This window comes from Microcebus murinus, chromosome 4, assembly GCF_040939455.1.
Source record: "Microcebus murinus isolate Inina chromosome 4, M.murinus_Inina_mat1.0, whole genome shotgun sequence".
Taxonomy (NCBI): domain Eukaryota; kingdom Metazoa; phylum Chordata; class Mammalia; order Primates; family Cheirogaleidae; genus Microcebus; species Microcebus murinus.
Window position 1 is genome coordinate 54,173,176 of NC_134107.1, and position 13,053 is coordinate 54,186,228.

The 13,053-nt window shown below is 41.8% G+C and overlaps 1 protein-coding gene across 1 annotated transcript in view; it reads right to left on the reverse strand.

The window, feature by feature from the left end:
• Positions 1 to 12,049: 12,049 nt before the first annotated feature.
• The window catches only part of NLRP14 (NLR family pyrin domain containing 14), a 30,836-nt gene continuing 29,832 nt past the window's right edge, over positions 12,050 to 13,053 (reverse strand). The window contains exon 11 of the mRNA XM_076001283.1: positions 12,050 to 12,668. Coding sequence (XP_075857398.1) covers positions 12,533 to 12,668 — 136 coding nt within the window. The 3' untranslated portion in view covers positions 12,050 to 12,532. The remainder of the gene's footprint in view (positions 12,669 to 13,053) is intronic.

The window sequence follows — 13,053 nt, forward strand, 5'->3', positions numbered from 1 at the left end:
GTCGGGCTGCGCGGCGCGGCGTCCGGAACCGCGACCGCGCCCCCAGCTGCTCAGGCGGAACGCTCCGGTTTGTGCCTCCCGGGTCTGGTTCCCCGGCCGGCCCGGCGGGCTCCTGCAGGTTGTGATTGGTTGGTTGTCTGCGGAGGGCAGGCTGGGTCGGGGAAGAAGGCAGTTCTGTGACTCCTCTCCAGTCTTTTAACCTCCAGGGGACCCGACCCTGGCTTAACGGTTTTAATTCACTCCTGAGAGCTCTGTCGCTGAATGAAAAGCCGTTAGGTGAAAAAAATGAGAATAATTATGCATTCCAACCCAAGTTACCCAAACCATTTTAAAACAGAAAAAAAAATGTAACTGAAAAATAAGGAATAATTTAAAAGTTTTAAAGTGCAGTTTGCGTGTAAAATTTAATAAAACCTGATCTGGAATCACTGAGAAAATGGGTGGATTAATCAATATAAAGACTGACAGAAGGGTCTGCGGTCCTTGGTTGGACCCCTCTGTGGAGACGCGAAAGTCTTACCCGCAGGAGCGAGTCACATGATGGGGGCGGGGAGAGAAGTTTCTGGGACTTTCTGAAACTTTCTGTGCACTGTGGTGCCAAAACCCACTGGTGAAGCCCTAACAACAACTACACTTTGAGAAAACATAGAAATGTTAGGGTTAATAGGATTAAGGTAAAAGTTTGGGTGAAAATTGAATAGGCTTCATGCGAAGATTTTGTGTCTCCTTTACGTGAATGTTTTATAGGAATAGCTACTCTGTTTGACTAGGGAATGTTTCCTCTGCCAGGTATAAACCAGAAGGCACTGGTGAAGCCCTAATGTGGGCTGCAATTAAACTGAAAGAAAACAAAAATGCAAGAGTTGGCAGGATTAAGACAAAAGTTTGTGAACGCAGAAATGTTTACGCAGGCTTTACGTGAAGTGATTGTGTCTCTGGTCCCTGAATGTGTTATGAGAACGGATATATTGTCTGACTGGGGAATGTTTCCCCTACCGAGCATTGTAAAACACGAGGCATAAAAATTCGACCTTCAAACCATATTAATTGGATATGTTAAATGGGAATGAATGAGATTGCCCAAGCCCACACAGTGTAGAATTTGGTGTGCTAGGGCGGACAAATTATCTGTACGGTAGACCTATGTGTAGCGTAGACGGGGCTTATGGCAAAAGCCTGTGACCCCCCCACCCCCATTCACTTGAGGGCAGGAGTTCAAGACCAGCCTGGGCATCATGGTGAGACCCTGTCTCTACAAATAAAAATAAATTAGCTGGATGTGGTGGCACAGGCCTGTAGTCCTAGCTACTTGGGAAGATGAGCCAGAAGGCTCACTTGAGCCCAGAAGTTTGAGGTTACAGTGAGCTATAATGATACCACTGTACTCTACCCCAGATAGCAGAGTGAGACCCTGCCTAAAAAAAAAAAAAAAAAAAAAAAAAAAAAAAAAAAAAAAGTTAAGATGAACTTCATGTTATGTGTATTTTACCACAGTTAAAAAATATTCAAAATACAGGGTTTTCCCCACATCAACCAATTCTCCAACTCTCTAGACACCAACTAGGTGTCCTACAATTCAATTATGACACTAACTACCTGAAATTAGTACAGACCTCAACCTCATAGTTAAGGGCTTATTTACATATGATTGCCCCCCACTTCTTACTCCAATGGCAAGAATTAGGTCCCCTGATTAACCCACACTTCTTTTTCTTTTTCTTGTGGTGTCATCATAGCTTACTGCCACCCCAAACACCTGTAACCCACACTTCTTGTCTGACCTGGCTACAAATTGGGGATTCCTACAACCCCCTCCTCAGGTTTTAAAATTTACTATGATGGCTCATAGAAATCTGGAAAACATTTATGTTTCCAGTTTATTACAGGATATGATAAAATATATGATAAAAAATACAGATGAATACCAGATGAAGAGATACATAGGTCGAGGTCTGGTAGGGTCCAAAGTATAGGAGTTCCTGTTTCTGTGGAGTTGGGGTGTGCCATCCTCCTGGCAAGTGGATGTGCTCACCAACCTGGAAGCTCTCCGAACCTCACCTCTTAGGGATTTTTATGAAGGCTTCATGACATAGACATAATTTATTAAGTCAGTCTCTAGCCCGCTTTCCCCACCCTAGAAGATGGGGAGTAGGGCTGAAAATTCCAAGCTTCTAATCATGCCCTGGTCTTTCTGGTAACCATCCTTCATCCCAAAGCTATCCAGGAACCCAACAAGAGTCATCTCATTAAAACAAAGGACACTCCTATCACCCAGGAAATTCCAAAGGATTTAGGAACACTGTGTCAGAAACTTGGGTCAAAGACCATATATTAGAATACAAGATGCTTTCAGTACCCCTGTAACTCAGGATGTCACAAGGGTTTAAGGAGCTCTGTATCAATAACTATTAGCAGATATTTATGTCAAAATTTTGTCAAAATTTTGTCAAAATTGTCAAAATTTTATTTATGTCAAAATAGGAATACCACTTCTGGGGGAATGCAGAGAGATACTCAGCAGCTTCACAAGTACATCAACTATTTTCCCCTAAGACTGATTTTGGAATGTTGTGAGGACCTATCAGATTCTATTCAACGGCTAGTGCCCTGTGAACAGTTCCCAAATGACCAGCAAAGAGATGCTTGGTTTATGGATAGTAGTTCCGTGGTGAATGGGCAGCATCCTCATTGAAAGGTCACCTCTGAGTTAGAAGAAGGTAAAAACATATCAGTCTGATGGGCTGAATTACATGCTATTTACCTATCAGTGATGGAAGTATTGGACAGTGATAAAAAAAATCCCTCATATTTGAGTTTTTACTGACTAGTGGATGGTGGCTAGTGGCCTGTCATATGGTCAGGCAGAGAGGCAATGGAAAACTGGCCTATTAAAGGGATGCCCACATGGAAATCACTATGGAATTTGAAGAGTGCATTAAAGTAGAGCATATGATGCCCATCAGAAGAATCCACTAGTAGGTTCATAAAGGACTGGAATTGACTAGTGGATATCCCAGTATGCTTGCCTAGGGTGGACAGGTGGATCTATGAAATTAGTGGACATTGGGGGCCTGCAGCAATGCAGAGATGGGTTGAATGTAGACATATTCCTCCTACACCTCTGAGACACAAAATACCACTAAAAATTGTGTCTGGCAACAAAAGCAGCAGCGGCTGCAAATGGCTATATGTCACATTCCCTGGGAGAAGACCCTGAACATAGATGTCCCTGAACAATGACTGATGATGGTTACCAATGGGTCTTGATAGGAATAGACACTGACTCATCTGGGCTTTGTTTACCCAGTAATAAATGCAAATGCTTAAGTGCCAAAAAAGAACCAGAAGAGATTTCATCAATTTGGACTACCAAGTCACATTTCCTCAGACCAAGTAATACTTTTTGCAGTCTATAATTTCAACAATGAGCAGAAAGATGTTCTCCTTAGAGTAATAGTTTGATAGAGAATTAGAAAAGGCAACTGAAACCTTGGTTGTCTAAAATGGGAGGACATAAAGGTATGAAGGGCTGGATTACCTGCCTTCATGAGTATGTGCTCATGCTCAACACAAGGGGAGATGAGAGAATCTCCCCACTAGATAGATTCCTGTTTTTCTGGTAGATAAGCAGGAGAGGGACAGGGAGAAGATGCTGGTATGACTATGCAATTTTTCCCACAGGGAAGATGACTGACAACTACACTTTTTTTCTTTCTCCCCTTCATCACTTCAACTTTGTTTTTCCTACTTAAAGGTCACAGGACCAGGGCTACAACTACAAATGCTGGAAGCAGGGATGATTCCTAAGCAAGAAACTTTACCTATATTTTAAAACTTAAGTCAGAATTTCTAAGGGCCTTATGGGGAAGGATGTACTTTCACCCCATCTGGCAAAACTGGGATTAACAGTGAATGAAGCTATATTTCCTAATAGTAAAAACAGCCCACTACCACTGTAACTATGCATCCCTATTCTATGCGAATGGGAATGGGCTGACAAGGAAGTACTTGCTAGACTAGCATTGCTGTCTGCAATTTAGACCAGTATAGTGGTTTAACCTAATATCCCTTCCAAAGGTGGAAAAGTCATGTATAAATGGAGAGAAGGAGGAATAGTAGAGGAGAGTAAAGGAATGACTAAATGGGTTCTTTATTGGAGGAAACCCAGTAGTACATTAATACCTTCAAAGAAGGCCAGAGCAAAAGATGATATTGTCTTTTACTCAGTTATACCAGATGCCTGAAAGAGTGAAGCCATCTATTGCTGAGACCAGTCCTTTAGAAATCTGACCGGATCCAATGAAACCCTGCTAACTGGAGTGACCTCATCCTGAGAGACATTTTCATACAATATGATGATGAGCTGGATTAACTATTAATGGCTGAGTGGGATGCTAGTAATGTGCCAGTATCTTTTGACTGAATGACTCCTCCAAATGTTGCTCAGACAGTTATCATCCTTTTACTATAAGGGATCCATGGTCAAGGACCAAGGGGTAGCCTATGCTATAATAAAAAACATATATTTGGTCTTTGTCCTGGTTCCTGGTACAGAGTTTCTAAAACCTTTAGAGATTCCTGATAGATAGGACTGTCTTTTGTTATCCATAAAGAATCCCTTTTGACCATATCTGAGTTTATGCTAATGAGATGACTCATGGTGGGGGCCCTAGATAGTTTTAGGGCGGGGGCTGGTCACCAGAGGACCAACTCTGTCACTGGAGAGTTAGAACTTTAACTCCACTTCCTACTCTGACTTCCAGAGAGAAAAGAGACACTAGAGGTTGAATTTAATCACCAATGGCCACTGATTTAATCAATCATGCCTATATAACAAAACTCTGCATAAAAACCCTGAACAATGGGATTCAGGGAATTCCCAGGTTGATGAGTACATGGATATGCTGGGAGGGTGGCATGCCCTGAGAGGGCATGAGAACTGTGAACCCTTTCCTCCCTCCTTGCCCTATGTACCTCTTCATCTGCTATTAACTTTTATCCTTTGTAATAAACTATAATCATAAATATAACACCTATATGGGTTCTGTGAATGGTTCTGATGAATTGCTGAATCTGAGTGGAGAATAGGAATTCCAAAATTTGTAGAAGGCCAGAAGGCTATTGCAGTAATCAAGTAGAGATAGTATATCATCTTCCAACAACAATTCTCAATTCTCTGATACTAACCATGTGTCCTGCAATTCAATTCTGACACTAAGTACTGGGAGTTAGTGCAGACCCCACAGGTTAAGGACTCAGTCCCAATAAGACTGTCCTCACTTCAAATGCCAGCTGCAAATGGAATCCCCAGGCTACCCGAGCTGCTGCTAGGTCAAGTGCAATGGAAGATATTCTGACAAAAATGGTTTTCATGTATTCTAACACTTATGGTCAAGACCACTTATTTTGAAAAATCCTTAAGTAAGAGTTACATTTATAATATGTGAATCTGCAAAATAACATTAAATAGATGAGTATTTTATGTGTTTATACACTGTTCACTATGTGACTATGACAAAGAATGACTCACTTTTTTCATTCCTTTTATAACTACCAGCAGCAAGCTGTAGCAGACCTGAATGAGGAATGAAGGTGTGAATACTGGTGAACAAGGAAGAGTACAACAAAGGAGCAGGAACCAGGCAGAGGGGGCCATTCCCTGTGGGATCCCTCACTGGCTACATTGGCCCCAGTGTTCTTCGAGAGAGTAACCGAGACAGGGAATCCTAGATGTGGATCTGGGGGACAGAGAAGCTTCAAGATGAAGAAAAGAATTGTATCTACTATTAAGGATAGAGGTCACATTTCAAGAAAGAAAAGGAGGAATTACCTTCTTCCCTCAAAAAAAAAAAATCTCAGTGTAGGGCTGTCCTGACAAGGGAGAATTGGAGAACACAAATAATTGTCTTTCAGGTCCCTATCTCCTCAGGCTAGAAATCCCTAGGACAATTAAATGAGACTCCTTCCTACTAGCAAGGTCAGGGGAATTTCCCTGGAGGCAGCACCAAGTGCTTGTGGCCTGGGACCCTGACTCAGGGATTGACTATTGGTCCAAGCATTCAGACACATGGAGCAATCTCATGGTTGCCACAAGTTTCTTGACAGTGAGGAGTAAGCTTCCTAGTCAGTCTGCAGCTTGCACACCCCGATTTTTTAAAAAATTTAATTTAATTTAAATTTTTAAATTGTAGTAAAAATACACATAAAATTTACGATCTTAGCTATTTTTAGGTGTACACTTCAGTAGTGTTAAGTACATTCACACTGTTGTACAACCAATCTCTGGAACTATTTTGATTTTATAAATCTGAACCTCCAAACCCATTAAACAACTCCCTGTTTACCCCTAACCCCAGCCCCTGGCAACTACTATTCTACTTTGTCTCTACAAATTTGACTACTAGGCACTCCCTCATTTATTCAAACAAGGTCCAAAAGACTGGTTGACTTTTAATGTGTGCCTTAATTCACATATATTTATGTTATTTCAATTAATGATACGCATTCACTTTCAGGGAATCCATTTCTGCCTGTGTTTAGGAGAGTGTCTTCAGAGATTGGAACCTCACCTTGGAGGGACGAAATTGCCTCTGTAGGCAAAGAACTACACTATTAATAAAAGGAGGAATGCAATGCAAGTGGTAGCAGCCTCCAAGTGCTGTCCAGGGTCCTGCTTTCTTTGGCGCTGGAGACCAGGGTTGGGGTCACCTCCTTTCCAGCCGTGCCCGGGCCCCTACCAGGCGCCCCACGCTGAGTTCCGAGAGCGCCTGGCTCAGGGACACTAGAGATCCGGGAGCGGATGGGCAGGCTTCACCCGCACCTGCTGTGCTCCCCACTTGTCCCCGCTTCCCGCAGGCCGGGCAGGGCAGCTGCAGGCCCGGAGCGGAGCCAGCCGCGCTCTTCGTCCCTCCCTTCCGCACCAGGACTGCCGGCCCCCAACCGCGGAGCCCCCGCACGACTCCCCAGACTCCGGGACCTCCCTTCCCGGCCTTGCCAGACAAACTGAGGACCGATTCCCGCCCCATTAGAATAAGAGATCTCAAAAAAAAAAAACACCTAGAAAGGCGGAATGCCCTGTCTGTAACCACCGCGGGGGGGCCCCCTCCCGCCAGATGCCACCACTGAGTCTCCTGGGGCTCAGCGTTTCCCACTGCCCATGACAACGTGATCGCCTCCTTCACTGAATTGTGAGGAAGCTGGGAAGACAGACGTTCCCTGGAAGAGCAGGATATTGTTGCTGCCACTCACCCACTCACTCATTCATTCCCGAATAATAAATAGCCCACAATGTGCAAGACGACACTGTGCTGTGGGCTGGAAATGTAACAGTGACAGAAATAGCCGTGGTCTGCGCCCTCACAGGATTTACATCGTGATGAGGAAAATAAACAATTAGAAATAATTAAATCTCTGTAACAGTAGGAGGATAGAAACACAATGCTTTATAGGGCAGGGGGAGGGGAGCATTGATGGTGGTGTTTAAGATTGAGCGCTCAAACTCTCCCAGAAGGTGATATTTAAACTACAGTCCAAGGCTGCGGTCCCCATCCCGCGCCACGGAACCCGTACCCTCCACCGCCCCGTCCGTGGAAAAACTGTCTTCCATGAAACTTAGGAACCAGGGTTGGGGGGAGCTCAACTGGAGGAGAGCAGAGGGCTAGCGGAGCTTCACGTCTATTTACGGCCTCTCCCCATCCTCTATGGCTTGCCTCACCCTGAGCTCCGCCCCGCCCCCAGCCCCATAGGTGTTAAAACTGTCTTCCATGACACCGATCCCTGGTGCCAAAAAGGTTGGGGACTGCTGGTCTAAGGGATCATCCCGAGCCAGCTCTGTGAGGAGTGGGAAAAGGACCTGAGTGGGTAGAGAGGATGTCAGCCGTGACAAACTTGAAGCATTGAAGGAATGGAGAAGTGAGAGGGGAGAGGGACATTTTGGAAAGCTAAACCAAATCATCAGGCCTTTTGAGTAAAAAGAATTTGGTCCAGCTCTAAAGTCATCTATTTATGCTTTCATTCATTCAACAAATATTTATTGAACATCTGCTCTGTGGAAGGCACTGCACTAGGTTTGGATATTCTGAAGTGAAGACAAATAGTAAGGGGTGGATGTTTAATTAAACTGATCACATTTGATAGAGACAGAAGTACTATTAATATATATTAATAATTATTATATAATAATAGCCTACTCTTTTTTCCTTCCCTCTGTTGTTATAAAACAATCTGCCAGTTTTTATCCTTTTCTTTGTTTTTAAAGGCAATATTTACGCTGGGAGGGTATCCATGAGGATCTACAGGAAAAAAAAGGAATAAAGAATAAGACAGGAAAAGAGAAACATTACAGAATAGTATGCGCAAAGGAAGCCAGGGACAAAACAATGAGCTGAACACAGAAGTATCCTGTTTGAAAGTACTGTCACTTGTCAGTGGTTTATACCACGTTTCAGAGGTCAAGAGATGAAGCTGAAATGTAAGCAGTAGAGGTAGGAGGAGGGGAAGAGAGACTTGAATATATAGAGATTTTTGGTTTGTTTTTAAAGAAAACTACTTTGACTTATATTGCCCATGCCCCCTACCCCCTCGAGTAAGAGCTTCAAGCATGTCCATCCTCCGAACGTTGCACATCTTACTCGTAGTTGTATATACCCATCCCCTCCTCCCCCCTCCCACTCTCCCAACACCCGATAAATGTTACTCCTATATGTCCACTTAGGTGTTGATCCGTTTATACCAATTTGCTGGTGAGTACATGTGGTGGTGGTTTTTCCATTCTTGAGATACTTCACTTAGTAAAATGGGTTCCAGCTGTATCCAGGAATATACAAGAGGTGCTATATCACCATTGTTTCTTAAAGCTGAGTAGTATTCCATGGTAAGTAACCTTAACACTTGTACCCCCATAATACGCTAAAATAAAAAAAAAATTTTTTTAAAAACTACTTTGAAAGTGGTGTAGAGGATAGAGTAGAATGCAACAAGGGAGAAGCTAGAAGACTAGATAGGCAAGGCCTTTACTGTGGTAGAAGACTGGAAAGAAAAATCTTTTCAACTTAGTTTTCCCTTATAATTTGCTCTTTCATTCTAAAGAAGCACATTGATGATAGAAGGCTATAGATGGTTGCTCTGCCTTCTCCTTCCTCCTCCTTCACCCCTAAAGTTCATTTTCTCCCAGGCTAATAATCAAGGGATTTAGTGAGACATATTTTTTTAGCCTCCATTTGATAGATAACTGAGGTAAAAAAAAAAAAATACTAAATATATTTCCCAGGATCACAGCACTTATAACTAGTAGTAACAGATCTAAATCCCACATCTTTTGATTCCAAATTCATGGGTTTATTTCTCTACTTATTTCCATGGTCTCTTATTTTCTACCTGCTGTAATCCTACTTAGCTAAGTAGGCACGGTTCAAATCTCAACTCTTCCATAATAGGCTATGGAGAGGGCAATCTGTAATTGTGACCTCTCCAAGTTGGACTGAACATAAAAATCTCAACTCTATGGTCACAGTGCTTAGTCTAAGACAAGTTTCTCAATCGTGGCACTTTCAGGGTTGGGCTGGGTATTTGTTTGCTGTAGAGAACTCCTAAGTGCATTGTAGGATGTTCAGCAGCATCTATGGCTTGATGATGTTAGTAGCAATTGGTTGTGACAACCAAAAGTGACCCCTATTGAGTCATCAGAATGGGGTTTCAGTGACTCAATCCCAAACCCCAGTTGAGATCCACTGTTATAAGAGGTGAATATTGTTAAGAGAAATTATCTAAAACCTAAAAATAGGGCAAAAGAGATTACTGGATGGTTTTTTTCAGTGCTAGGCATTGTCTAGCAGATTGAAGATTATCTGATTTATTAGGAATGTATCTCTTTACTTGACTGTTTGCTATTGATCAAGGACTTACAACTTGGAAAGGGTAAAGATTAATTTGTAGGAACCTGATAGCAATGCAAATAATTCTTTTCAACTAGTAATACAAATTGTTTTAAAAGATACTCCCAGTGGTTATCTGTTATTGCTTTGAAAGATATTAACTAGTTTTGTATCTACCTAGCAATGTTATTCTAACATTTTTTAAATGCCTTTTCTGATGGATGCATAAACCCTTGTTCCTCCAATGCTTTTTGAACTAGCATCTTACTGATTCCTTTATTAAATTTTTGACAAGTGTTCATTTTGTATTTGTATAAGAGCCAAGTGTTAAAATCCTTGAAAATTATATTTTAACTGCATCATTGGATCTATGCTGGACCAATTAGTGTGTTTGGAATACATTTTAAACCAAAGAGGAATAAAAGTATATTTTCTCCTTGATTGCTAAGATGAAAGTAATGTGATTTGAGAGCTGCCATGACATGTTTCTCTCCACTACCCAATACCATAGACTCAAAATATCTAAAGAACTACAGTAAAAAAACAGGCTGCCAAGTGAATGAGGTGCCATTGCTCTGCTGTATACTTTCTTTTCTGTGTTTGTTGTGACACCTCCAGGTTAGCTTTCTTTAACTAGCAATTATTCTCACTGGGAATCAACTTCAGTAATGCTCCCCTCACCACCATGTATCACCTATGCCAAATGCCAATAGTATCATCTTGTGTAGATGTATCAGTAACATTACCTGTAAATCTCCACAAGATTGTCATTTATCCCTTTCAGACTTTCATGGTCTACTCTTATCTCCAGCCCTCCAGCCTAAAGGTTGAGTTGATCACCAATTGCCAATGACTTAATCAAGCATGCCTACCTAATTAAGCCTTCACAGAAACTCAAAAAGATGGGGTTTTGGAGAGCTTCCTGGTTGCTGAACATACCCACGTGCTGAGAGGGTGGTATACCCCAAATCCACAGGAAAAGAACCCTTCCTAATTTCACCCTATGTATCTATTTCATCTGGCTGTTCATTTGTACCCTTTATAATGTCCTTTATAATGGGTTAATGTATTCCCGAGTTCTGTGAGCCATCCAAGCAAATTATCAAACCCAAGGAAGGAGTTATGGGAACCCCAATTTATAGCCATTTGGTCAGAAGTACAGGTCACAACCTGAGATTTGCAATTGGTACCTGAAGTGGGGGGCAGTCTTGTGGGACTGAGCTCTTAGGCTGTGGGATCTGATGTTATCTCCAGGTAAATAGTGTCAGAATTGAATTGAATTATGGGACACCCAACTGGTGCTGGAAAATTTGTTGATGTGGTAAAAACCTACCCATTTGGTAACCAGAAGCGTGTGGGTATTGACTGTGTAAGAGAATAAAACGTGTTTCTTTTCCTTACAATTAGTTAAGAACTTTCTTATCACTTACATAGAAAAACTAAAAAGATGAGTTTGTAGTAGACTAAAAGCGGCACAAATTCTTTGATGCTACTTTCATCAAGAATTCATTGTCCTTGAATCGGGGCTGGCCTGGACTGTTATCACCAATGAAGAACGACAGAAGTGACTCTGTTATGCCATTTCTGGGCCTAGATTTTAAGAGAACTGGAAACTTCTAGATGGCCCTTTCAATCCATGAATCCCCATCCTGGAGAGATCACATGGAGAGGCTCGTAAAGGGAGGAGGGGCCCTGCTGAACCCAGCCTTTCAGCCATCCTTGCTAAGGTACCAGACAGGTGAGTAAAAGTTATCTTGGGGCCTCCAGAGCAACAAGGGACCCCAAGTGATACCATGGTGGAGTATAAGAAATGCTAAGATGAGCTCTTTCTGATTTCTAATTCACCAAGTCTCAAAGTTTAATTAAATAGTTATTGGTTTTAAACGACTAAATTTTGGGGTGGTTACACAGCAATAAATAACCAGAACAGTCTTTCACAGACAATTGTATTGTGCCATGTTTTTGCCAAATGGAAGAACCTGTTTTTAGCTCTAACCCAAATAACCTTATATTCCCTTAAAGGGAATTAAGCCTCCTTTTCTTTCATTATAGGCTACAGAAAGCATTCAATATAGACATTGACTACTATTTCTATTGAAACTAGTGATTCTCAAAAGAATTTGTCTAGGAAATTATTAAAAATGCCAGTTGCTAAGGAGCCTCACCCAGACATTCCGATTTGCTAAGTCTGGTGTGGGGCTCAGGAATCTGCATTTTAAGATAGATAGCCAAGTGATTTTGACACTGGTGGTCCTAGGAACACACAGGAGACTCATTACAACAAAAGGTGCCAGAGATAGTAAGGCTGTGCACTAAGCCATGGCAGTGGGAATGGGGAAGAAAACAAGATACTTTAACTGATCTTCCCTGGAACCATCTTCCAGTCTCATGTCTGGACTTTTCTTACCACAGTTCTTAAGCTCTGTATCCAATTAAAAACATCATGTTATACTTTTCAGAGAGCTTTATGTTTTTCATTTTGTTTCAGCATCTCAATCCCCTATGTGAAGCTGAACAGACATTTTACAGAAAAGGGACTAACCTGTATCTAACAGAGTTGTCAAGTGCATATCTCTACGCAAAATATCTAAAGTTAAGAACCGAAGTCCTCATCCTTCTGAGGTTTTATTTATTTTTTAAGGGATGTCAGGGTCTTCAAATCAGAAACACCGCCACCAGGACCCATCTTCTTCATTATCATCATTACAATCTGGCTTTATGTTTAAGTGTGGATTGCTAACTCCCAAATCTTCCAGCAGCCCCTGGGCTTCCACATCAAACGCCTCTTTGCACAACCTGAGAAAACAAAGAAACATCTCTTTCCTTGATTCAATCTGCCTACAGCCCTCTGCTTTCCCTGTGAAGGATTTCAGGAGAAAAAAAAAACTTTTGTCTTGTAGTAGAAAGAGAATATTATAACATGGATGGGGAGTGGGGAAGGGAACCGAGAGAGATACAGTGAGGGAGATACAGCAGTTGAAGGAAAATGCAATATAGAAGAGAAAAATTGGTAAAAACATAAAAGTATCCCTCAAGAGCCCTTTGCAATCCAAGCATAATACAACTACTAATGATAATGATAAAAACAGCTGAAAGATTCATTGTTTATTATGCTAGGCACTGTTTGAAGTACTTGTCTATATTGACTCAGATCCTCACAATAACCTATAAGGGAGATTTT